This window comes from Balaenoptera borealis, assembly GCF_965194805.1.
Source record: "Balaenoptera borealis genome assembly, chromosome: 1".
NCBI classification, from domain to species: Eukaryota; Metazoa; Chordata; class Mammalia; order Artiodactyla; family Balaenopteridae; genus Balaenoptera; species Balaenoptera borealis.
The window spans coordinates 174,280,464-174,305,289 of record NC_138860.1 but is presented as its reverse complement, the minus strand read 5'-3'; the positions used below and the strand labels follow the sequence as shown (position 1 = coordinate 174,305,289).

Genomic DNA, 24,826 nt, shown 5'->3' with positions numbered 1-24,826 from the left:
GTCTCCAAGTAACTTTCAGCTGTCTAGATATCCTAGCCCAGCGCCTCCCGCGGCGGGAGCAGCGGCTCTCCGACCCTCAGCCTCCTACCTGGTGGGAAATAAGGGGTTTGGGGAGAGAGAGGAAAAGAGGGGGCGTCTAGGGCTTTAGGCTCGCTGCCTCAGGGGCGCCCTTTGTCTGGACAGCCTTGGGGAAATGGGGCAGAGACCGGGCGGGGCGGGGCCGGGGGAGGAGCCTGGCCGGCCCTCGCCCCGCCCCGGCGGACGTCGGCGCGGAGCTCGCGCCGGGGAGGGGAGGAGCGCGGAGCCCGTGAGCCGCCTGGCCCCGGCGGAAAGTTTTCCCTGACGGAGTTTTGGCGGCGGCGGCGGCGGCGGCGGCCCGAGCTGCCATGGACGCGCTCAAGTCCGCCGGGCGGGCGCTGATCAGGAGCCCCAGCCTCGCCAAGCAGAGCTGGGGGGGCGGCGGCCGGCACCGGAGTGAGTGCGTGCGCGACCACCGGGGCCCGGCGGGGGCCGGGCGGGGGTCGGGGCGCATGGACCCTCCTCCTCAGAGCCCCGGGGGGGGAGAGGCAGGGCCTGACTCGCGCCCTGTGGCCGGGAGCGACCTTACCCGGCCCTGCGGGATTCGGGGTCGCCGAGGGTCAAGCTGTGTTCCTACTCCCGTCCCCATTCTGTGCGGCTGGGGAGGAAGGGCAGAAGCTGGGGGAAGAAACCGGAGCTCGGGGTCCCAAGGTGCGGGCTGCAGTCGGAGGGAGGTTGCAGGTCAGAGGAAGAGACCTGCGCGACCCCAGCACGTCCCCTCTTTGGACAGCCAGGGGAGGAAGGAGCTCAGCGTCGGTACCCGGGGGAGGGGGCATGGGGCAGGGGCTTGGGAAGATACCCCCATCCCGCACCCCAGCACTCTGGCCCCGAGGTCAGCGGCCGGCGGGAGCCCCCTTGCCCCCTTCCCCTAGTCCAATCCACGAGGTCACCTTTTGACTCCCGGACGCCCAGAAACCGACTCAGTGTGAGCCCGGGTTTGCAGGTACCTACTTGAAGTTGGGGGCGAGGCTCAACCTGGGGTCTTGGGAGGTACCTGCCACACACCGGCCCATCTAGACCCCGTTGTCCCCTCCTCTGGCTGGGTCCAGGTGGTGCCAAGGCCGGCCTCCTGGCTATTTTTGAAACCTGTTTGTTTCTCGCACCTCCCCGCTTGAACTTCCCATGTCCCTGGGCGCCCAGGCGAATGGCAGACTCTGCCGCCACCTCTCCCAGGGGCGTCTGGGAGCCTGGGAGGAACCTCACCCGGCTCCCCCTCCTCTCCCTGTCTCCAGTTACTCTCAGGGAACCCGTCACCTGGCACCCTCCCCTGAGGCCTGAGAAACCCGGCCCTTTTCACGAGGAGAAACGGAGGGTCTTGTCTGGGGTCACTCAAGCCTTCCTGGTAGATATGGAGCCAAAGCCAGGACTCCTGCACACTGCCCCCCATGCCCCAACCGCCTGGGACCCTGGCCTTTCCAGGCACCAGGAAGCCGCTGTCAGTACAGTCACACCCCACCCCCTTCCCTCTTGGCCTTCCAGGGCTCCGCCAGGGGAGCCCTAGTTCGCTAGGCCCAGGAGAGGCCCAGGAGTGCCAGCGTGTCTGGGCCTAGGGAGCCTGCCCTGCCCCGCCTCTTGCCTGGCTCTGTGGTTCCAGCTGTGCCTGCCTCCTAAACCAAGACAAGACTGGCATTGGGAACGTGGGCTGGTGTCTACTGGTAGGGGTGGGGTCAGAGACCATTAGGACTGGACTAGGCCAGGGATGCACCCATCTCCCACATTTATTGACTCCCAAAATAGCTCCTTTAAATATTTGTGGGATTTGATCAGGACTGAGAATGACGGCCTGTTGCAGTGGGGGAACCCTGCAGTTTTCTCTAGGGATAAGGGAGGGGGGCAGGGCTCTGGGCAAGGGAAGGAAACGTGGGAGCCCCCCTTCCCTTGGTATCCCTCACTCAATATGGGGAAGGGTGAGAGTTAGCCACCTTGGATGGTGGAAAAGAGTTTCTCCTGCCTGCTCTGATGTTGGACAAGTCACTTGTCCTTTCTGAACCTCAGTTTCCTCATCCGCAAAATGGGCATAACAATTCTAACCCAGTAGGGATGTTGAGAAGGTTGTTGACAATAACACTTCCTTCTGGCACCTAACTGGTGGTTTCCTTCTCCCCCATTCCCCTTCTCGCTGCCTGTCATGTGGACCTTCAACCTGATACTTAATGTGGTGGAAAGAGTTTTGGGGGCTCAGAGCCTGTCTATGTCTGTGGAGGAAAGAAGAGGAGAGCCCCCTTCCTATTAGGCAGACCCCAGTAAGCCCAGAGTGCCATCCTGGAGCCTTCTGGACCCAGAATAAGCAAGGGCGAATCCCCACCTGTCCCTGGTTATTAAGTCAGTTTTCTGATCTGTAAATTGTTAATAACAGGAGTACCCACCACAGATTTTTTTTGGGGGGTGCAGGTTAACTGAAATCATGTTTTGCCTGGCATAGAGAAAAAGTTCAATAAATGGTAACTACTGCTTTTGTCCCTCTACCTTTTACATAGTGTTTTTGCTTCCATTATTGCATTTGCTCCTCTGAGGTGACAGAGCAGGGATTCTTATTAGATTCATTTCTCAGATAAAGGAGCCTGAGGCTCAGGGAAGTGGAGTCACTGGCCCCGACAGAGTGCTTCCAAGAGCCAGCTGCAAATCTGTAGCCCAGGGGTCTTACCAGTGTGGCCTCATGGACTCTGGCCACGGGAGTGACTGGGGCAGGGCTGGCAGCCCCTGAGGACAGTGGTGGCCACAAGTAGAGAGCGAAGCCATGGGGTGTGTCTGGGGCGGAAGTGCTGGGGCAGCCTGGCCTGTGGTGGTGTCCCAGCCAGGCCTTGGAGCCAACCCTCAAGAAGCTCTGAGCCCTGTGCTTGAGTTTTGGGGCCAGACTGAAGCCACTGGAGTTAAGGTTAGAGTTTGTTTTTTTTTTATGTTTATTTTTTATTTATTTATTTTTTCTTATTAGTCATCCATTTTATACACATCGGTGTATACAAGGTTAGATTTGATACCCGCTATCGGCTGTGACTCGCTCCTCACCCCTCAAGGTCCTCAGCTGGGATTAGCATGATCATTGTTTAATTTGCAGAGAAACTGAAGCCCAGAGAAGGACTTGCCTGAGGTCCCAGAGCAAAGCCAGCAGCAGACAGCCTTCTTTGCCCTGAACCTCACGGCCCCCTGTCTCCCAGTTAGTGCTGACTTTGAAGGAGGGCTCTCTCCTTCTCCCACACATGGCTTTTCCCCCATCTCTTTGGGAACCATAAATATTCTGTCTCAGTCCTTGGCCTGGGTTTTCCTTTCTTCCAGCTGCCTGGAAGGGTGGTTCACCCTGGCCCCTCAGTACCCTTATTTCCAAGAGGAGTCCCTCTGACCCTCGGGCTCCTCCACGGGTTGTCAGAGAACTCCATGAGAATGGGTAAAAAATCTGAGGTGCAGGTTTCAACAAAGCTGGTTCATGGTGGTAGGTGGGGGACGGAAGATCTATTCGTCCTTATTTATAATGTTTATAATGAAAAATATAGATAAACCCCAAACCATAATATGTATTGAGCACTGACTGTGTGTCGGGCACTGATAGAGGTGTCGGGGAGTCTGGGGAATGCGTCCATCTCTCTTCGGATAGCGCCAGCCCTCTGGGGGAGGAGGTAGACAGCATGACCAGGGTGCAGATGAGTGGGGTGCTTGTGGGTGGTGGTGACGCCAAGAGGAGAAAGATAAAGCGGGTGAGGAAATGATGGGTGGTGTCTTTGGGTTCTTCTAGAAGCAGATGCTGAGATAGGGATCTGAGTAAAGTCACTTATTTGGGAAGAGATCCCAGGAAATGTTCTTAGGAGAAGCGAGAAGGGAAAGGAGTCCAAAGAGTGGACAACATGAAGCCAGTTTCCACTGTGGGCGGCTGGGACGCCACCTGTGGGTAGCTCTGGAGCAGTTACTCCATTTGCGGGGCAGTTCCCGTCAGTGGTGGGAGTGGGGCTGCTGGGAACAGGAGCTCTTTCTGCCCCAGCCCGCGTGGGCCTCTGAGTCTCCGGCAGCCAGAGAGTGGCGTGTCAGGTGGCGTGTGTGGAAATGGTACCCACCGAGGAGATAAAGGTGGGGGCACTGAGAGTGTCAGTGCAGGGGGTCAGGGAAGGCCTCTCGGAGGAGGTGTGAACACACATATGAATACAGTACAAGGAGGGAGGAATCTGGGAACAGCTTTCCAGCCAGAGGGAACAGCAAGTGCAAGGGACATTTAACTGGAGGCTGGGACGCTGCTTCTCACAGGTCTGGCGGCTGAGGGAGGGGCGTGTGGCTTGAAGGAGTCAGGTCACCCACTGCCCACTGAAAGTGAGCCAGACGCTCCTTTCGGGCAGCCTCCAGGGCAGGATACCCATTCTTCCTGGGTGATCCCGAGCCTGGCCCTGCTCATGGGAAGGGGCTTGGTGGGCTGCAGGAGAGGGCAACGAGCACAGCTATGGGACTCAAGGCCCAGCACTGTGGATTATGAGTCGTGGCCAGACACCTCTGAGCGTCTTCATCTGTGAAATGGGAGTCCTAATATATCCTTGACTCCTCATGAAGTACTGCAAATGGCTATGTACACATTAAAGCTCTTTGCACTTGACCCTTGGTAATGACACAACACTCACACTCGGTATCTACCAGGCACCGTTCTAAGCCCACCTCATGTGTATGCTAGTTTCATCCTCACAACAACCCCATAGGGTGGGTACAGTTGTTGTCCCCATTTTTAAATGAGGAAACCAAGGACCAGGGAGGTAGAGTGACTATGAACCCCACAGCCCGTCTCCAGACCTCATCATTTTAACCCTGACAGCATATTTTTCTCTTACAGTATAAGTAAGTACTTAGGAATGGTAGCTGCTGCTATTATCTTTTTTTTTTTTTTTTTTTTTGGCCGTGCCCCACAGCTTGCAGGATCTTATTTCCCCGACCAGGGATTGAACCCGGGCCCCCGCAGTGAAAGCGCCGAGTCCTAAACATTGGACCGCAGGGAATTACCTTTTTTAAATTATCATTTTCTTTTGATAGTCTTAACAACTTCTCAAATTTGCCTAGCACTTCTCACATGCTGAACCTTTTTCTGATGACACTCCTGCAGGCCTGAGCCCATTTGTCAGGTAAGGAGACTGTGGCCTAGAGAAGCAGCCACACTCCAGGTCACAGCAGAGCTTGGGTCCTCTTTTGAGATGTCACTCTGTGGCTCCTGAGGCCATCTCCCCACCAGGCTGGAGGAGGCTGGAGGCCAGGACCCCTGCTGGAGGTTCCCCCCTGGCCCATGGGTTTGGCTGCAGCTCTGATGTTCCAGGCACCAGCCAGGCTGGGTCTCCCAGGGCAGCAGAAGGGGCACAAGGGCACAAGAGCTCTGACTCCTGGGCAGGGGCCCGCTTAATAAGAAAAGAGTACATGTTTGCAGCTACAAGTTAGACTGGGCGTATGGTCCATCCATCCCCAGCTAATTCTGACAGCAGGTCATCTGTAAAATCGTAAAGTTAAAATAGTGCAGTCATTACCCACTACAGGGCCAAAAATAACCAGGACCGGAACAGCGCTGTGGACTCAGGCCTGTATTTGCCTGGGGGCCTCCGGGAGCTCTTCCTGAAACCCTGGGCTCCTCCTGGGAAGGAGCATGTGGCCTGCAGCCTATCTGAGGTGGCTGGATGGTGACCGGGCCAGTGTGGCAGTGAACCCTACCTCTGTCTTTATTGAGTGCTATTTGGTTCTGGTTTCTTCAGGGAGGGTGTGGGGTGTGCGAGAACTTACACCTCACTGAAGAGATGAATCATGCCCAGAAGTATAGGCGCGGAGGCAGGGTTCCCTGGAGGGGCAGGAGGATCTCTGCTGGGCCTGGGAGGGGCAGGGAGAAGTAGAATGAGACAGAGCAGCAGCACTGAGCAGGAATGCGCCTTCTCCATACTAGCTCCTGGGGGAGGCAGACTCAACAGGAAAACACACAGCAGGCAGCTGCTTGGTGGTGGTGATATGGCTGTGGGAGGAAGAGAAGGAGATCCATACTCAGGAGGGGCAGAGAAACCCCTGACAGGAGGAACAGGCCCCAGGAGGCAAAACCATGGGTGGGGCCCTGTGCTAAGCACATTACATTTTATTGTCTCATTGTCGTGTGTTATTATCTCATCAAAGGGTCACCACAGCCCTGTGAGCTGGAGACTTTTGCTTCTCCCACTTTATAGGAGAGACAGCTGAGGCTCAGGGAAAGTAATTAACTTGCTCAGGCTCACTCAGTGGATTCTAGGATTAAGGCCCTTGCTCTTAACCACTAGGCTATACTGCCTCAAAGAAGGCTTCCTGGAGGAGGCTGGATGTGAGGGGTTTCAATCAAGCAAAGGGAAGGGCATTTCTGGTAGAGGGAGCTCCTTGAGCAAAGGCACAGAAGTGGGAAAGTAAATGTTACATCATGGGAAGAAGCTGTGTCTGATTGGAACCTCTGCTGTGTGTGCGCGCCTGCATGTGTGTGCGTGTGCATGTGTGTGCGTGTGCTTGCGTGCAGGGATATTGTGGGGGAGATGAGGCTGGGCAACCTATCACTTCGCAACAGTCCTTGTGGGAATTGCCAGTAGTGGTTTGGGAGCTGGGGTCCCTTTGATTGCTGTGTGACCTTGCACAAGTCCCATCCTTCTCTGGGCCTCAGTTTTATCATCTGTCAAGTGAGGAGGTCGGGCAGAGGGCCTCTGAGGCTGATGAGTGGCAACCAGTCTACCAGGGCTCTCTTCCAGGAGGCCATAGAAGAGGGGAAGGGTCAGGCCAGGGAAGGAGGATTGCAGAAAAATGCCGAGCATTTCAGAGGTCAGGGGGGGACTGGGGAACATTTTGACAGCAAAGAGGTCGTCTGTGACCTTGGCAAGCTTTGGCCCTTTCGGAATGGAGGGAGCGGAAGTGGTTTTGGAGAGGGGCCAGGAAAGGGCTGAGCTGGCGGAAATGGGAGAGAGAAGACATGAAAATGGGGAGAGGAAGGATGTTTGCCGTGGGGCAGGGATGGTTAATGAGATGAACAAGGCCACCCCTGATGGATTGGTATTGCCAGCCAGGAGCCTTTTTTTGAGAAACAGTTCAAAGCCTTTAAATCAGAGGGAATAGGGCTGCAGTTGATTAGCAATGTCTGCCAAGGACACAGGCGACAGGCATGGCAGCACATAGTCTGCCATCCTTGCTTAGATGAATATCGGGTTGAAAGTGGTGGTCTAGGCATCTACCTACAGAGAGGAAGCCTCAGGAATTAAGAATTACGGGGGGGGAAATACCTCTGCCTCTAGGAACTTCTCCATGACCTTTTGCTAAACTGAGGGTAGTTTGCCTCATGGCAAGATAGCGTTTGCCTAATGGTTAGGAACTTGGGCTTTAAATGTCAAATAGACAACTAATTTGGCAAATTACTTGTCCTTTGAGCCTCAGTTTCCTCCTCTGTGAAATGGGAATGAAAGAATGCCAGCTTGCAAGGTAGCCGTGAGTGTTAGAGGTAATGGTAAGAGCTGCTGCTTTGTTGTTACTGTAGCTCTGTTTTGCCCTGATGGTGGCAACATTCTTGGTTTCTTTGAGAGCAAGGCCCATGTCTGAGTTGCTCCAGGGTTCCCATCACCAAACCCAGGACTGGGACACCTCGGGGACTTTCTGATTCTCTTTGGAGGATCAAATGAAATAGACTCATGGTTGATGGGACAGAGGATGGGGTCACTTTGGGGTCTTCTCAGTGGGGGCTGGCTTCATGTGGGGTGGAGGCCTAAGGGCAGAGGCTGGAGGGCAGTGGTCCAGGGTCCAGAGCTGAGGGTGGGGTTGGAGGCATTGCAGGCCTGAAAGCCTTGGGGTTGTCTGGGTTCCTTCACTCAGGAATGCCAGCTGCATGCCAGGCTCTGGATGACAGGTTAACAAATTCCTGCTCACCTGGGTCTCAATTTGGGGGACGAGGCACTCCTGTGAATTCTTGTGTGACCCCTCCCACAGTGAAGACCACACTTCCCCTCCTGTCCCTCTGCCTGCTCAGGGCCCTCTCTCACGTGGGTGGGGTGAAATGGAGGCCTCTTTCCAACTCTCCCTCCTGGTCTGTTTCACCACCCAGTAAGCCAGACTCATCCCCTCATTTCCCAACCTTCCTGACCTCAGTCGTGATCAGAGCTTTCAGAGGATCCTTCCCATGTGTCCTGCTGTGTGCCATTGCTGTAGCCCAGGCATTATTAGTCTCAAAGAGGAGAGGGGCCTTCCCCAAGACCGTGCAGGTGGGGGGAAGCAGAGCTGGGATTTGAACCCAGGTCTTCCAGATTCAGTGGCCTTCATATGATGTTTTTTGAGCAGTCACCTCCCCCTTTCCCCACAAAGCCTTACCCCACGCCCGCCCTCCTTGGGCTGCTGTCTCTTTCCTGGTCCCACTCCTCCCTACCTTTTGGTCTCTGTGGCTGTGCAGATGGAGGAAAGCAGGCCAGGCTGGGGCCATGGGAACCACCCAGTTTTGAATTCTGACTCCAACCCTTTACTCATTGTATGTGGTCTTTGTCTGACGACTTCACCTCTCTGAGCCTCAGTTTCCTAATCCGTAAAGTGGGAATAATACCCATCTCACCGGGCTGCGTTGAAGATTCAATAAGAAAATGGCATGGTTTGCCCTCAGCAAGTGTTAACGTTGAAGTTAAGAGTTTGGGCTTTGGACTTGAAAATAAGAGTTTGATTCTTGGCTATTGCACTTGCTGGCTCTGTGGACTTGGTCATGTGATTTCGCCTCCCTGGGCCTCAGTGTCTTTGTCTGTAAATGGGTATGATAAAAGTGTCTGCCTCATAGGTTCTCATGAGGGTCAATGAGAAGATTTTATGTAACGCTTCCTACCATGGTGCCTGGTACGTACTAGAAAATGTTAGTCCTTTATTAAAGATAAAAGTCATGATAGATGGGGGACCCCAGTGTCCCTGCTGGGTCTTCCTAGGAGACGGGGGCTGCAGGCGCTGTCGCTGTGGTGGGCCCTGCCCGGCGGGGTCTGAGCGCCTATCCTCCTCTGCCCAGAGCTGCCCGAGAACTGGACAGACACCCGGGAGACACTGCTCGAGGGCATGCTCTTCAGCCTCAAGTACCTGGGCATGACGCTGGTGGAGCAGCCCAAGGGTGAGGAGCTGTCGGCCGCCGCCGTCAAGAGGATCGTGGCCACGGTGAGCCCAGTCAGGGGGGGCTGTGGGAGCACGAGGAGGGAGTAGCTCCTTCTGGGGGTCGGGGGACAGCACCCATCCCCTGCGTATCACCCTGACTGAATGTGTTGCAGCTGCCCTGCCCCTGTGCCCCCCTGCGTCCAGCTTAGAGACTCGAGAGGGCAGCCATTGGGCTGACAGGGTCCGGTCAGTGCCCTCCTCTCCAGCTGCTGTGGCCATGGCCTCTCTAAGCCTCCCCTTCCTCAGCTCAGGCCACCGGCCTGGGGTGGGTAACTTAGTGCCAGGGAGGGATAGCGGGAGGGTTGCTGGCACCCAGCCACTTGCCCTGTGGCCTGAGGGACTGGATTTCCTCCCCAGCTCTGAGTGAGCGTGTGCCCTATGAGTCCACCTCTCTTGGTGGTCTCGGCCCCCTCTGCTCAGGCCCTGGCAGGTACGGTGGGTGGAGCGTGGAGTCCCCATCCTGCTAGGCTGTGATAGCGCATTCAGCCCTCAAAGTCTGAGGTCCCTCCTAGCTGTGTGTCCTTGGGCAACTCCCTTAACCCCTCTGAGCCCGTTTTCTCCTGAGGCAAAGCCCTGCCGCCTGTGAGGATGACTCGAGGTCCCGTGCTTGGCAGACAGCGGGTACTCAGTGAGTGACACTTGTCCCTGTGTTTATTAGAAGAAGATGTTGGCTGAATTGTCTTCCCCATCATGTCTGCCAGTCACCTAAGGTGAGGCCTCCCGTGGGCCTCGCGTCTGGGGCTTAGAGCAGCTGGGTGTAGCCCACGAGGGTGGGTCCCAAGTGAGGCAGGTAGGCTCCTCTGACCCACGTCTGCCCCAAGGCCAAGGCCAGTGGGAAGAAGCTGCAGAAGGTGACTCTCAAGGTGTCGCCACGGGGGATCATCCTGACCGACAGCATCAGCAGCCAGCTCATTGAGAACGTGTCCATTTACAGGTACGCTCAGCGTTGCGCACATTCGCTCTGCTGCTCGGGGCAGTGGATGGAGTGCTTTGTCTGAATCCAGACTCTACCACTTCGTATCTGGGTGACCTTGGGGCCTTAGTTTCCTCCTCTGTGTGTGGGGTTGGAAACAGATCCCGCCCGGTGTGCGGTTATGAAGCCCTGGATGCCCAGCGCCTGGCTCCCAGCGAGCATGTGGCCAACTGGCACTTGCTGCTGCCATTATCACTGGTTGCAGCCGGCCTGGGACACCCCTGCCCCCCACCCCAGCCCTCAAGTGTGCTGCTGAGTCAGGCTTGGAGCAGAGAGCTGCGCAGTCACTGCTTTTTTCGCTGGGAATGCAGCAGCTCAGCTCTGGACATCTGGCCAGGCGGAAATGGGAGAGAGAGGCCAGGGAGGCCTCAGGCAGAGTCTGAGGCCAGAGTGTAGATGATCTCTGTAGGGGGTGGGCGCTGTTCACAGGGCCACAGGCCCGGCCCTTGGAGCCTCAGGCTGTCCCCGCCTCTCTCTTAGCTGGTCAGTTGTAAGATTTCAGAGCTGGAAGAGACAGGCAGCTCAGGTCCATTTTCCAGGTGGGGTAGCTGAGACCCAGAAAGTGAATTGCCCAAGGCCACGTGGTGAGAAGTGGCCGAGCTACGCCCAGGACACCGAGGCCAGAGTTCTGTCAGGCCTCTCGTCCCTGCACTCTCTTGCCTTGTCTCCAAGCAGGTGGCTCAGCTGGCTGGAGCAAAGCCAGTACTGGGGTTTGTTGGGGGGGGGGTGGATGTGTGTTGAGGGGGTGGTTTTAGAGTTTCTAGCTGGTGTCCAAGTACCTGCTCTGCTGAGGTCTGTGCCAGGTGAGGAATCAGACCCAGCCCCTGCCTTCAAGGAGCTTCCAGTCTAGGAGGGGATGGAGCAGAGGACATGGGGGATAGAGTATAAGTGTGTCCCAAGAGGGCAGAGAAGGAGAGGCCTGCCTGGGGAAACTTGGGAGGGCCTCTCACGGGAGGTGGCGCCTTGCTGGGGCTTGAAAAATAGCAGGATCTAGTTGATTGATACCGAAGACCCAGGGCATTTAGGACAGGAGGCTGGATCCCCTGGGTTGGAGAAGAGGCAGTTGGGAACCTGGCACCCCCTCCCTCTGCCCACCTGGAGGTTTTAAGTGGTGCTGATCCCTTTGTCAATGCCTGTGATTGAAACTGGGGCCGCGTGAGGTGAGGGAGTCTGCTGAGCTCCTGTCCCACCTCTGGGCTGCCAGCTCCTCTCCCAATTGGGATTCCCAGGATGACTGGAGGCAGCGGGGAGGGATCAGACAAGGGGGGAGAGGGTGTTTCAAGAGGAGGGAGCTGCTGTGTCTCCCTCCTAGGCCCCCGCCCTACTCCCAGCTCCTTTTCCCCTGGCCACAGCTCTAAGAGAAGCTGTCAGTAGTCTCAGTCACCCTGGGAGAGATGGGCCTGTAACTCATCTGACCTGTGCACAGGTGTGTGATCAAAGGGAGGGCAGGTGGGCGACACTCAGGTGAAGGGCATTGTGGGCAGGGTAGTGTCCTGCCCCCCTTTCCAGCTGGTTAGCACAAACTCTTAAGAGGCAGCGTGGCAGTGGTTACGGCCTCCGGAAACTAGCCTGGTGGTCTGAGACTCTTAGCCTTAGTTTTCTCACCTGAAAAGTGGGGATAGTACTAGAACCCATCTCAGAGGGCAGTTCTGAAAATTCAGTGAGGTGATATCTAGAACGTTGCCTGGTGTACAGTAAGGGCTCACCTACTACTATTTTGGGATGTGGCTCAGTAGAGGGGGGATGTGCCCTTCCTCCAGTCTTTTTTTTTTTTTTTTTTTTTTTTTTATTTTTGGCTGCGTTGGGTCTTCATTGCTGCACGTGGGCTTTCTCTAGTTGCAGTGAGCGGGGGCTACTCTTCGTTGTGGTGCGCGGGTTTCCCATTGCGGTGGCTTCTCTTGTTGCGGAGCATGGGCTCTAGGCACGCGGGCTCAGGAGTTGTGGCTCGTGGGCTCTAGAGCGCAGGCTCAGTTGTTGTGGCGCACGGGCTTAGTTGCTCCGCAGCATGTGGGATCTTCCCGGACCAGGGCTCGAACCCTTGTCCCCTGCATTGGCAGGCAGATTCTTAACCACTGCGCCACCAGGGAAGCCCTTCCTCCAGTCTTTACCACCACTCCTTCTTGCCTAGCCTGGGTTTCCCCACTCTCCCGCACCCCATGGATGGCCCCGAATGCTAGGCCCAGAGTCCCACCCTGGTGGAGTGGGATGGCAGGCTTTCTGGAACTCAGAGGAGATGCTCTAAGGGGCTTTCGGGATGTGGTCAGGCCCCTGTGCCGGAGTCTGGTGACACTTGCCACTTGCCTTTCAGAATCTCCTACTGCACAGCAGACAAGATGCATGACAAAGTGTTTGCGTACATCGCACAGAGCCAGCACAACGAGAATCTTGAGTGCCACGCTTTCCTCTGCACCAAGCAGAAGATGGTCAGTGGGGAGAGGCTGGGCTTGGGCAGGCTCTAGCCTCGCCTTGGCAGCCCTGCCTTGTGGGCCCTGACTGGGGGGAAGGCAGGACCCAAAGGTGACGTCAGTTAAAGAAAGTATGAAATCCCTGGCAACCTCAAGTGGGTGCTGAGAGCTGAGGGCACCGTGTAGGGCTACAGTCAGGTAGGCCACCTGTCAGGATGGGCTGCCCTCGGCTGGCCTGTGGGCAGCGACAAGCCCTCGTTCCCAGTGAGTGCCCTGAGCCGCTTCCTCTCTATAATGTGATTTGATGGATTTGAGATCTGGGGTGGGGGGTCTCCTGTCACTATAAGGTGCAGGGCCTTATAGGGATTAGTCTATAGAGACTGGTGATCAGAGGTGCCCAGTGTGAAAGGCAAAGGCGAGGGCCCTCAGAGGACCTGGCTTGCTGTGGCCAGAGAAGGGAGGGAAATGACCATATTTTGGTACCTACTCTGCGCCTGTTTCAGTGGTAATCTTGAAGGTATCGTCTCATTTACTTCTCGGAACAACTCTGCAAGGTGGGCGCTGTAACTACGTTCATTGTTTTTATTTTTATTTTTAATGAGGAAACAGCCTCACAGAGGTCAGCTCTCTTGCTGAAGATGATGTGGCTAGCTATCATCTAGCAGAGGGTGCCGTTAGCTAGCAGAGGGTCTAAACCCACGTTTCTCCTCTCCCTGCATGACTGTGAGGAGCCAGGAGTCCCTTACCCCACTTCCAGGCCACCCTGACACATCTAGCTGGGACGAGCTGGACCTCAGTGGTCTCTGGGCTTTTGTCTTGAACTTCGTGGCAAGCAGCTGGAGTGAGTCAGCCTTTGGCATTGAAGTTATTGTTTCTGAGGCCCCCAAGGTCTGAGCATCCGCCCTGTAAGGAGGTTCCCGACATTTATTGATTTAGTATTGGCCTCTGTTAACCTCTGTGTACGAAGCCCAGAGCCCCAGTTCCTGTGCCCTATGGTCCTTATAGCCAAGGAGATAGAATCCTTTCCCCTCCCCATGTCATCAAGGACATATCCAGGACATCACAGTCTTAAAGTGACCCCCGCCCCACCCAGGCTTTCTGCTACCCCTCAGGGCCCTGTTCTCCAACTTCAGAGCCAGTAGTGGAGCATCTTCCAGTCTCCCTCTCTGCTCTGTCATCACATTGCTATTTCTGACTCTCACCCTCCTGCCTCCCTCTCATAAGGCCCTTTGTGATTGGGCCCGCTGAGTAATCCAGGATAATCCCCCATCTCTAAGTCCTTAACTTAATCACATCTGCAAAGTTCCTTTTGACATGTATGGTAACATTCACAGGTTCTAGGGATCAGAATGTGGACATCTTACTGGGGGTGGGGTGGGGTGGGGTGGAGGGAGCACGATTCAGCCTACCACAGGTCTTGTGGAAGGAGCACTGTAGGAGGAGACAGACCAGGGGCCTGATCCTCTGTGACCGTGGATAAGACCCTGACCTTCTTTGGGCTGCATGCCATCAACAGAATGAGGAGGTCACCTCAGTGACCTCCAGGGTTGTTCTGAAAGGTCTCAGTTTCTTTTTTGCACCTTGTTTCTTTCCTGCAGACTCGGTGTCGCCAGCCACTCACCCGGGGCCTCATGATGCCCTAGGTCCCTGAGCTGCGGTGGCTTCTCCCGTGACAGCCTTGTTCCCACAGAACAAGCTCATTATGTCCCCATTGTTTGTCTCTTCCTCCCCACTGACCAGAGCAGGCACTGGGCAGGGGCAGCTGGCCCTCAGCCATTGCTGCAGTGCAGGGGCTCCCAACATGTAGAGGCTTCCTCTGGGATGGGGAGGTCGGGGGTAAAAGAAAGTGGATGCTGGCCCAGCGGCTAAGGGAGCCTGGCCTTGGGCCAGAGGACTTTAGACAGGCTTGAACAAAACCAGTCTGCCCCAGGCCAAGAGGTCAGGTACTGGGGAAAACAGCCAGCCACTGCTTGGTGCTGACAGCAGAGCCATCGGGCAGAGGGACGGGCTCCTGCTGGACACCCAGGGCCCAGACTCTTCGCTTTTCTTGGCCCATTCTCATCTGTATCAGGAGCGGCTGGATATTGGCTTGTCCATCTCCAGCCTTTCCCGCCTGGCCTCCCCATTTCAGGGAGCCCTGGGGAGGCCCCTTGGAGAGACAGCCCAGCCCAGGGCGATGTCAGTAGACCACCTGATGCGTGTAGTGTCCTTGTGGCTCCCAAGGCCTCAGCTGAGCCCAAGCTGCCAGTGTGTTATGGCCTCATGGTCTGGCCACGTTGGAGACCCTGAGACTCTCAGGGCGGAGTGGACGTTTCTGAGGAGGAGGCAGGAGGTGAAATGGGCGCCTCAGTCCGCATCCTGCCTGCTGGCAGGTCCCTCCACATGCTTGCTGCTGCCTGTCCCAGGCTGAGCTCTGTGTCGGGCACTGGGGACCCAGGGTGGCCGTGAAGATGCGAACGAGGCAATGGGAGAGAAGAGCCGGGATTCAGTAACGGGCATACAGGGAGCTTGGTTCTCAGGCGGAGGTTATTAAGTCACTCTGGAGGTGGCACATGAAGAGTTCTCAGAGAAGGAGACATTTTTGCGATGGGCTTTGAAGGATGAGTAGTAAGTAGGAGTTTGCCAGGCCAAGAAAAATGGGGCAGGGTGGTGAGGGGGTGGGTGCACTCTAGCACAGGAATCAGCACGTGCAAAGGCACAGAGGTGCAAAATGAAGTGGTATGATTGGGGGTTGGGTATTCAGATGTCACCAGATCCTGGGTGGATGGCTAGGTAGAGTCAACCTCAGGGGAGCCTTGAATTTGGATGCTGACGTAGCCCTCAGTCGTTTTGGCCAAGGGCCCAGAGTCTCCACATCCCCACCCTTCCTTGCTGGGCTGCCTGAATGAGCACGAAGCCTAGGACCCACCCAGATTGAGGGGCAAATGGGTCCCTTTCTGGGTCACCCACCAGTTCAGCTCAGCTCAGGCAGCCCAACCACCTGGCTTCTCTTTCCCTGTGGCTTCTTTTGGGCATGGCCAGGATAAGGTTCTGTACAAAGAAATGTTTCCATCTGCCCACCTGGGAGGCCTCAGCCAGCACTTCAGCCTCTGGGCTCTGAAGTGAAGGTGCCATTGCTGGCATCGGTGGGGAGCCCAGGGTTGCAGTACAGGTGGACCCCCTAATTCTACCTGGGGTCGGGTGCGGCAGGGCTATTCTCCCTCCCAGGCCACTGGCATTCCTCAGGTCATCCTTTTGTGCAGTGATTTATGCTTCTGGGCAGCAGGGCTGTACAGGGCACCTGGCCCGACTTGGTTTGAGAACCTGGCTGGGGTCCTGGATTCCGGGGTCCTGGCCCAGGTCTGCAGCCCTAAGCTAGACCTGGTCTCCGTGAGAAGCTGACAGCCTGGTTACCCAGAACAAGACAGGGACGTGAAAAACTGGGCAAGGCAGTACCTGGTCAGGGTAATAAGACAGACCCACAGGCCAGAGGCACTCAGGAGGGGCAGGTTTCTGGCCTGCGGAGTCAAGGAGGGCTTTTCGGTGGGCAGGCCTGAGCAGTCCTTCCATCGCTAGTGCCCAGATTCCTGGAGTCGCCCAGGAAAATGGGGCCCACCCCCTCCCAGTCTCCGCCCAGCCTGGGCTTTCAGTCACCTGCATGCATCTGCATCTTGAGTTATATTTGGTTTAACTTGCAGCTCGGGACTTCAGGGTGAAAGGGCGGGGATGTACGCAAATGAACAAGCAGATTTATGCAAAAACAGTGTCAGGCTTGTGCCCTCAGATTTCCTGGAGGCAAAAATAATGGCGTTCCCATCTCCCTGCCACACTGGGTGACCAGCCCTTGCTTGGGCGTATAGTGATCTGACTCTGGCTGGTAATTAGCCCATATTTTTATTTCATGGGCAATTCTCAATGGTAACTGGGTCTATTAAACTTGATCCAGACGTGACAGCTTAAATTGTAAACAGCTGTGAAGAGTTTCATACTTAATTACCATATTTAAGTTTTGCCATAAAGCGCCCGTACTTCCATCAAAAATGTAAATGACAGAGACATTCAAATGAGATTTTATACTTCGTGAAATTTAATTGGCATGGCTCAGTCAGCTTGTTTAGGGATTTTAAATTTAAAAAAATTTTTAAAGGCAGTAGCCACAGATTCATTTCTCAATTAAATTGAGTTGTCTGGCGGAGGCGAAGGGAGTGGGGCTGAGGCTGGTTAGGCCTGAACTTGTACACTTGAAAGAGTCTGGCGCTTTCTTCCCCAGGCCGAGCTTGCAGAGGAGGCTACATGTTGCTTCCGGCTACAGTTGCGAGCTCTGGGACTTCTACTCCCAGAAGCTGAGCTGATTAACCCTGAACTGGAATCAGAGAGGAAAGGGCTGAGTTGAAGGTGGGCTAAGGGTAGGTCCTGGCTGGAGTGTAAGGCCTCAGGAGACCTGCCCCCGGGCACATGCAATTCAGCCACCATCCTAGACACCCCTGGAGGGCTCTGGGAATCAGGGGTGTTCAGAGTCGATGCTTGCCTTCAGGGAGCACCCAGGTGGGGTGACACAGGCATGTGAGCTGGTGACACTTTCATATGCGTGACACCAGAGAGAAGTAGGCAGGGATGTGGGAGCCCAGTGCCTGCGACGTGACGTGACGTGAGAGAGGTGGTGACATTTGAGTTGGGTTTGAAGGAGTAGATGGGAGTCCCCCAGGGGTTGAGGGACAAGGTAGGGCCCTTCTTTACAGGTGGGTTGTGGCACTGGATGGTTTTAGTCTTCTGCCCTGGGCCCTCATTGACATATTGCTCCTGCCAGGAAATGTAGAAGCCTCCTACTACCTTTCTGGCATTCAGTTATAAGCCCCTCTGACCCAGCATAGTAGTAACCAGAGTCTAAGCTTTGCCTCTCCAGCTGTGGCTCATTCAGGCAGTGGCGGGGTCCTTTCCAACTCTGGCTTTTCTGTTCTCTCATTTTAAGGACTAAGTTACTGTGTGCAGTCCTCAGGTAATTAGGGAGGACTTCTCGGAGGAAATAAGCCTCACAGTTAATTGCATTTAGGGGAACTCAAAGGCTAAGGAAAAAAAGTAGAGGTGAATAGCCATTGCCAAGGTGGGGATTGGAGTACCCGTGGGAATCTTGGCTGGGCTCCAGGTAGTGAAGATGGGGCCCAGCTGCCTGGGGAAGGTGTGGCCTCATTACATCTGCTTTGGTGATGTGGGAGGGGCCAGGACTCTGCCTCCGCCCATCAGGCATTCCAGAGCCTGGGACAGCCAGGGTGGGCCTGGCCTGGAGTCCCTGGGCCTCCAGTTGAGACTTGCTTTTACCTGCCTAACACTGTACCCCTCCCCCGACCCCACTTCCTGTTTTTCAGGCCCAGGCTGTCACCCTCACAGTAGCCCAGGCCTTCAAAGTCGCCTTTGAGTTTTGGCAGGTATCCAAGGAAGGTGAGTCTTGTTTGTGGACATGGTGGGTGGGGTGTACAGGGGCGTTGAAGAAGACCAGCAGAGCAGTCGGGGTGGGGAGGATGGTAAAGGCTCTGGAGTCAGGCCTGGACTGATCGTCAGCTTCATCACCTATCTGCTTTGTGGTTTTGCACAGGCCCCTTCACCTCCGAGTCTCAGTTTCCCCATCTGAAGAATTGGGAACAGTTGTCTCCCTCCCCCAGGGTCCCTGTGAGGGTTAAATGAAATATGCGAAGTTTCTTTTCTCCGTTCTGGAGACCTAACACCTGCCCCCTGAGATTGGCCACAGCCTACCCCCTGCCCAGTGATGGCTAGGGATGGAGTGCTGGGGTCGGGGGCTCCAACGCGCTGTGCCTTGGTCCCACAGAGAAGGAGAAGAGGGAGAAAACCAGCCAAGACGGAGGGGACATCCTGGGTGGGGGCTGCCGAGACAGCACCCCTTCGCTGAAGAGCCGTGAGTCTTGGGCGGGGGAGGGGCTGCATGGCACGGGGCCCTTCATCCGGAGGATCCCCCTCCCTCCTGGGCTGGGGTAAACTCCTGGCTTTTTATCTTTGTTTTGTTGTTAAATAAATAATGCTTGTTTATTATAGAGAAATTAGCAAATGCAGGTAAAGGGGAAAAATGACTTGTTTTGGTGCATGTTCCTCCAGATATGTCTCTATACAGGTATATAAATCTGTGTATACATCTCTCCCTATACACTTTACATCTTGTTGTGTGATCTCTTAAAAAACTTAATACCTGTTGTGAATATGGGTTTCAGCCTAAACCATGAGTGGGAGAGAACTTCCCACCCTGTGGGCAGCTGTCCAGCTGCTTCGGGAGGTGCAAGGGTGGGGCTCTGGGTGATAGGCCTGGAAAGGCCATGCCCAAGGAGGGAGTGAGGACCAGGGTAGCCCAGGAGGCTCCAGGATGGGACCAAGAGATGGGGCTGGGAGACAGGGACCTCCTCTCCTCCTGACGCACCTGACCCCTCATAGTGGTCGCCACTGGGAACCTGCTGGACTTGGAAGAGACAGCCAAGGCCCCGCTGTCCGCGGTCAGCGCTAACACCACTCACATGGACGAGGCACTGCGACCTCAAGACTTAAACAGCAGCAGCGTTGTCTGGGTGAGTGGTCGTGTGGCCTGAGGATCCCCCAAGGATCCAGTGAGCCTCGGCCTGATCCCTGGATGAGGCCTAAGGCAGCTCCAGGGTGCAGGCCCTGGCACCTGTGACTTGCAGGCCTCTAGGAGGGCCTGACCCAGCCTAGCAACAGCCACACCCAGGGTAGGGGATGAACAATGTCCCCTTTGAACCTAGGGCTGCGTCCCCAACAGGCTTGGCTCCCAGCACAGCTGTCTCCTCACAATGCCTGGCCTCTTGGCCTGTGCATCCATGGCTCTGCCCACTGCAGGACCAGCCAAAGGCCCCCTTGTTCTCGGCATGGGCACTTGGCTCCTGAAGCCTCTCCCCCTCGGCCCTCTGAACGAGAAGCCTGAGACTCAGGCAGGCAGCCTGGCCCTTGACTCACTCTGTGACCCGGGGCAAGCACTCTGACCTCTCTCTGTCTCAGCTTTTTCACTTCTTCATTGATGATGATGACCTCTGCCTGCAGAATCTCCCAGAGGAACATAATTTTTTTATTTAAAAAATTAGAAATTTTTTTCATTTGGAAATAATTTCAGACTTATAAAAAAAATTACAGAAATGGTACAAAGAATTCCTGTTCCTCTTCATACAGATTCCCCAATTGTTAACATCTTACATAACCATGTTACAAAGATCAAAATTGTTAACATTTATGCAACACTTATATAATCTACAGACCTGATTCACATTTCTCCATTTGTTCCTCCGATATCCTTTTTCTAGCCCAGGATCTATTGCAGAATGACATGTTACTTTACTTGTCATGTCTCTTTTTTTTTTACGTTTTTGCAAAATCTTTTTTTTTATCTTTATTGGAGTATAATTGCTTTACACTGTTGTGTTAGTTTCTGCTGTACGACAAAGTGAATCAGCCACGTGTATACATATATCCCCATATCCCCTCCCTCTTGAGCCTCCCTCCCACCCTCCCTATCCCACCCCTCTAGCTTGTCACAAAGCATCAAGCTGATCTCCCTGTGCTATGCACGTCTCTTTAATTTTAAAAATCTGGAACATTGATGGATTTGAAAACCGATCAAATCCCATTGCCCGTTGGGGGCCACCCCGTGTCCCCCAGGCAGGCACTGTGGGCCTGTTCTCTGCAGTCTGGGAGCCAGCCTTGCCACCTGCCCGCCCTCCCGGAGGCTGTGGAGGGAGCCTTGCCCATTGTGTTCCCACCTCGGCTGTGGCATTCCTGCCATCAGCTATCCCTCGTGAGCTTGCAATTTGGGCTCAGCTTCTGAAAGTGGATGAAAGCAAGAAAACCTTCTTCCCATCCTCCCTCTTGGAATTTGAAAGCTGTAGAGATCGTCCGGTCCAACCCCCTCATTTTGTGGAAGGAAAAGCTGAGTCTCAAAGAGGAGCAGTGACTTGCCTAAGGTGTTGCTGAGTCGTGGCAGAGCTGGGAATTGAACCCCCATGTCTTTAGGCACCTAGGTGCCCTTTCTCCTGTCCCACATCCCAGGTTTGGGTCCCTGTGCTGAGATGCTGGTGGCAGTAGCCAGGTGGAAGGCCTGCCTGTGCCTGTTCCTCTAGGCGCCCACCAGACTCACGCTTGTGTGCCACGTCCCTATAGCTTACCCAGGGCTGGGACAAGCCCCGGCTCTGAGCACAGGCTCCCCCTCTGAGGGTTCTTATCTCCTGCTTTGTTTTCCCCAAGGAGCTGGATGATGGCCTGGATGAAGCATTTTCAAGGTAACGTTAGCTGGGCTCCTGGTGCTGGGGGAGGAGACCTGGCACTTGGGGGTTGGTCTCCAGGGCCCTTTGCCATGTCTTAGAATGTGAACTCTGACCTTCCCCAGAGCAAAAATCTCAACTCAGATACCTCCAGGGCTGGGGAGCTCACTATCTGGCTTGGTCTGCCAGAAAGTTCTTGCTGTTGAATCAAAAGCTATTCCTTGTGGCCGCTCTACCACAGGCTGAGCTGAACTGAGCACACCACAGCTCAGGTTGGCTTCCTCTTCCTACACCTGGTGTAGCCTTCAAAAATGGGCTTTTTTGCAGGCTTTGTTCCTTCCAGAGGTTTTGCATTTATGGAAAGGGGCAGGGAAAAGGCAGTGTTTAATTAAGCCCATGGAGCATTACGTAGAGGAGGGATGTGAGGCCCATTAGGAGATATTTGGTCTAACCAGAGGCTGGTGGCATTTCCCCTTTTCCCAGGGGCCGTCTCTGTCCATGGCTACCTTCAGCTTGGGGACACGCCACCGAGAAGGCTGGCTGAGGAGAGGCCCGGGCAGCTCAGGCTTCCGAGCACTGGGCCCTGGTCAGCCAGGCCTTCCTTTCTCCCTCGGGACCCTCAGCAGCCCCCTACAGCCCTCCCCCGCTTCCCCATCCCCTTCCTGCCAGAGCCAGTGGAAACCTCTCGACCCAGCCCAGGTCGGGGGAGCGGCGTGTGTGGCCCCTTCATGATTCTTTTTACCATCTTCCCAGCTTCTCTGGCTGACTACAACCCCCTTGTTCGAAGGAAATCTTTCATTCGCTTTTTCCAGGTTACTAAAGTGTCTTGTGCCCTTAATGAACAACTTGGAAAATCAGCAAAGCGTTAAACAGGAAATAACACCATCCCATAATCCCACAGCCCTGACTTTGGGGCTTAATTCACGCTAATCCTATCCATATACATTTTTTTGCATTGATCAGCTCGTCATATTTGCATTTGGGGATCCTGATTTTCACTTACTCCTGGTGTATCAGGAGCATTTCTCCAGGCTGTTAAAAACTCCTTGTAAACACCTCATTCACTGACTGCCTCATGTTCTTTTAAGGACATGGGCCGTAATTTATTTAACTCTCCCTATTCTTGGTACGTGCAGTTGTGCCCCTTTTTGAATTTACTTTGTGAACAGCACTGTGTTGAACGTAGTTAAAGCCAGTGGTCTTCCATGGTTGCCCCAGGCTCTCTCCCACGCATGCCCCTCTCTGCCCTGGCAGCGCTGCCCTTTCTCCTCTTTCCTGGCATTTCCTGATGGAGCTGTGGACGGTGTGGGTGCCCCAGCCTCTCCGTGGTGGGAACGCCACTGCCTGCCCCACAGTTTTCTGAGCCGCTTGACCCTCAAGGGTAGGCTGTCTGGTTAGAGGCTCCACCTCTCCTGACATCCGGGTCTTGCTTCTTTGGCCGTGTGTCCTGCCGTTTTCCCACCCACGTCCTCTCACTTCTGACCCTGGTGCTGGCTAGGCTGGACCGGCTCCTCGGGGTCCCGCCAGCCCCTTGCCTGGGCCCCCAGCTCACACAGCTCTGCCTTCCAGGCTTGCCCAGTCTCGGACGAACCCTCAGGTCCTGGACACTGGACTGACAGCACAGGACATTCATTACGCCCAGTGCCTCTCGCCTGTCGACTGGGACAAGCCTGACAGCAGTGGCGCCGAGCCGGACGACCTCTTCAACTTCTGAGGCCTGGGGCTGGCAGGACACGTGACAAACCAAAGCCACCCACGTCGGGGGCGGGGGCCAGCTCCAGGACCCCCAGCCACTGTCCTTCAGTCGGCAGCGCTGTCAGTCTGCAGATCAGAGCTGCAGCCAGTCAAGCAGAGGGAAGTAGAGATTCTTTTTTAACCCCGTTCTTTCTCTAAGAACTGAAAGATGCCTTGAATATTTATTCAGTGACTCCTGGTTCAACTCAGAAGCTGGTTTTGCATCAGGCACCAGCTCAGTGTTATAACCAGCTTTCTGCCCTCTCTTGAGCGAGCTCTGCTCCACCGTGGGTGTCAGGATGGTGACCAAAGCATTTCTCATCCCTTCTCTTCAAGGGCCCAGATTTCCCTGGAGGTGCCCTTGCTCCTTACTGAAAGTAGTCGGATCGTTCATTTCTGTCATCCTTTGAGCACAGGAGGGCAACACAGCCTCGGGAGAAGACTGTGACATCCAGCCCACCTTCCGTGGGGGGCCCAGTGGGCCGGGGCTTGGGCTCCTGGCCCTGGGGGCTCTCAGAGACAGAGGGGCAGCCCCTGACCAAAGACAACACGTGGCAGGCACTTTAAAGCACGCACAGCAGGTGTGGCCCCCAGCTCCTCGATGGTGCTTCGTTGCGTAGAGCTTTCTTTCTGCCCTTCTTCCGAGAGACGAGGCCCAGAGTCCCCATCAGTGCTTGGAACCGGTGTAACTGGCTGCCCTGGACTCCCAGAGTCTGCCTGCGACCGTGGGGTCATCCGTGTGACCGCCTCCTGCAGAGCTCCCACCCTGCCCTTCCCCCTCCACGGGGATGAAGGTTTTCCCGCGCTGCTGTTCGGTCTGAGCCCCACCTCCCCATACTTCCTGAGACAGTGCGTGAAACCTAACACCTAGATTTGTTTGCGAATGTTTGGTTGCCAGTTTCTAGATGAGGAAACTGAGACCACACGCGTGGAAGGGGTAGAGTCAAGAGTAGAACCCAGATCTGGTGCCAAAGCTGCCTTCTCACCCACACCTCTCACAACTCACACCTCCTTTTTTCTAGCTTTGTTGCCCTCCCAGGAACCAAAAAGCCCCAGCTATTTTCTGACCAAAATGTGTTTCATAACAAACCATCTGGTGCCTTTACTCACATAACTGGCATGAGCCTGTGTGCCCTGCTGGCTATCTCGCTGTTGATTTCTGTGAAAATGGAAGTGTTTGAAGTCTGCTAATTCAGAGGGTGAAACAAAACCAAACTTCATAAGCATCATGCTGTTCCTTCCTGATGCTCCGACCCCAGGTCGGGGACATACCAGCAGCAGCCTGTCTTCAGAGTCTCCCTTCCTCCCCTTTCACCCCCATGGGGCTCCCAGCAAAGCCGCCAGCACATTCTTCATCCTCAGGTGCCTCCCAGGCCTGGCTTTACCAAGCTTAAGTCTCTGGTGATAGTTGGAGCAGGTTTCACCAGCCCAGGAAACACACCGTTTCTTAGAATCTACGTATCTAAGCATCTGAATCAAAACACAGAGACAGGAGTGCCTGGGTGAGAGGTGGGGTGGGATTGCCTTTATCACAATGTGAGGATAACTTCCTTTCCCTGGCCCAGCTCCTGCACCCCCGCTGCCCACCCCAGATCTCCTTGGTATCAGCCCCTGTATTTGTCGTGAGGCAGCAGGGCTTGGGCCTGACACGGGCCACCCTTGGCACGAGGGTCCAGGAGCCCTGAGAAAGGCTGTGCTGTGTTTGTGTGAGTCTCCATGGGGCCTTCATCTGGTCTCTGGCCAACAGTGGTCAGCGTGCTCCCCTTGTGTCTACAGATAAGTTTTGTTGTGCTTTACTTTGTGTTGCTGTAAAGGAAGTTCTAATGAGGAAAAAAATAAGTAATAAATGTTCTCTTTTTGAAATACAAAGAGCACTTGCATGGAGTGTCCTGGTGGCCTTGGGCAGCCCCTGCCCTGGGTGGTTGGAGCAGTGGTGGCCACAGACCCAGACATGGGGGATAATGGTCTGTGATCCCCTAGATGAAGCCAAAGGGCCCCCTTTCCACCAGGCAGATAGGTTGTGTGATGAGGTCATCTCTGGATAGCTTAGTGAGCTCAGCACTGGAGAGGCCTCTGAAAACCTAGGTCAAGGCCTCCTAACCAGGGTCTGTGACCCCCTTGAAATGTACATTATGCGTGTGGCCACACGTACATTTTTCTTGGGGATGGTGTCTCTCATTTCCATCACATTCTCAAATGAGTCCATGACATTTATTCATTTGACAGACTTTGTGCTAAACACAAACCAGGCCTGGGATTCAGTGCTGGGGACAGCAGTCCAG

General features: G+C 55.0%; 1 protein-coding gene across 11 annotated transcripts in view; it reads left to right on the top strand.

Annotated features, from left to right (window-relative positions):
• Nucleotides 1-280: 280 nt before the first annotated feature.
• Nucleotides 281-24,826, top strand: part of LDLRAP1 (low density lipoprotein receptor adaptor protein 1) — a 48,325-nt gene continuing 23,779 nt past the window's right edge. For 2 of the 11 annotated variants that reach the window (XM_082398359.1, XM_082398356.1), the window contains exons 1-8: nt 281-474; nt 9,050-9,192; nt 10,011-10,123; nt 12,471-12,585; nt 17,910-17,982; nt 18,368-18,454; nt 18,982-19,112; nt 20,794-20,828. In XM_082398359.1, the coding sequence (XP_082254485.1) occupies nt 387-474; nt 9,050-9,192; nt 10,011-10,123; nt 12,471-12,585; nt 17,910-17,982; nt 18,368-18,454; nt 18,982-19,112; nt 20,794-20,828 (785 nt within the window). In that variant the 5' untranslated portion in view covers nt 281-386. Of the gene's footprint in view, nt 479-8,950; nt 9,193-10,010; nt 10,124-12,470; nt 12,586-17,909; nt 17,983-18,367; nt 18,455-18,981; nt 19,113-20,793; nt 20,829-22,379; nt 24,414-24,826 lie in introns of those variants that run through there. The other 9 variants (XM_082398362.1, XM_082398361.1, XM_082398364.1 and 6 more) reach the window with 8 other exon arrangements.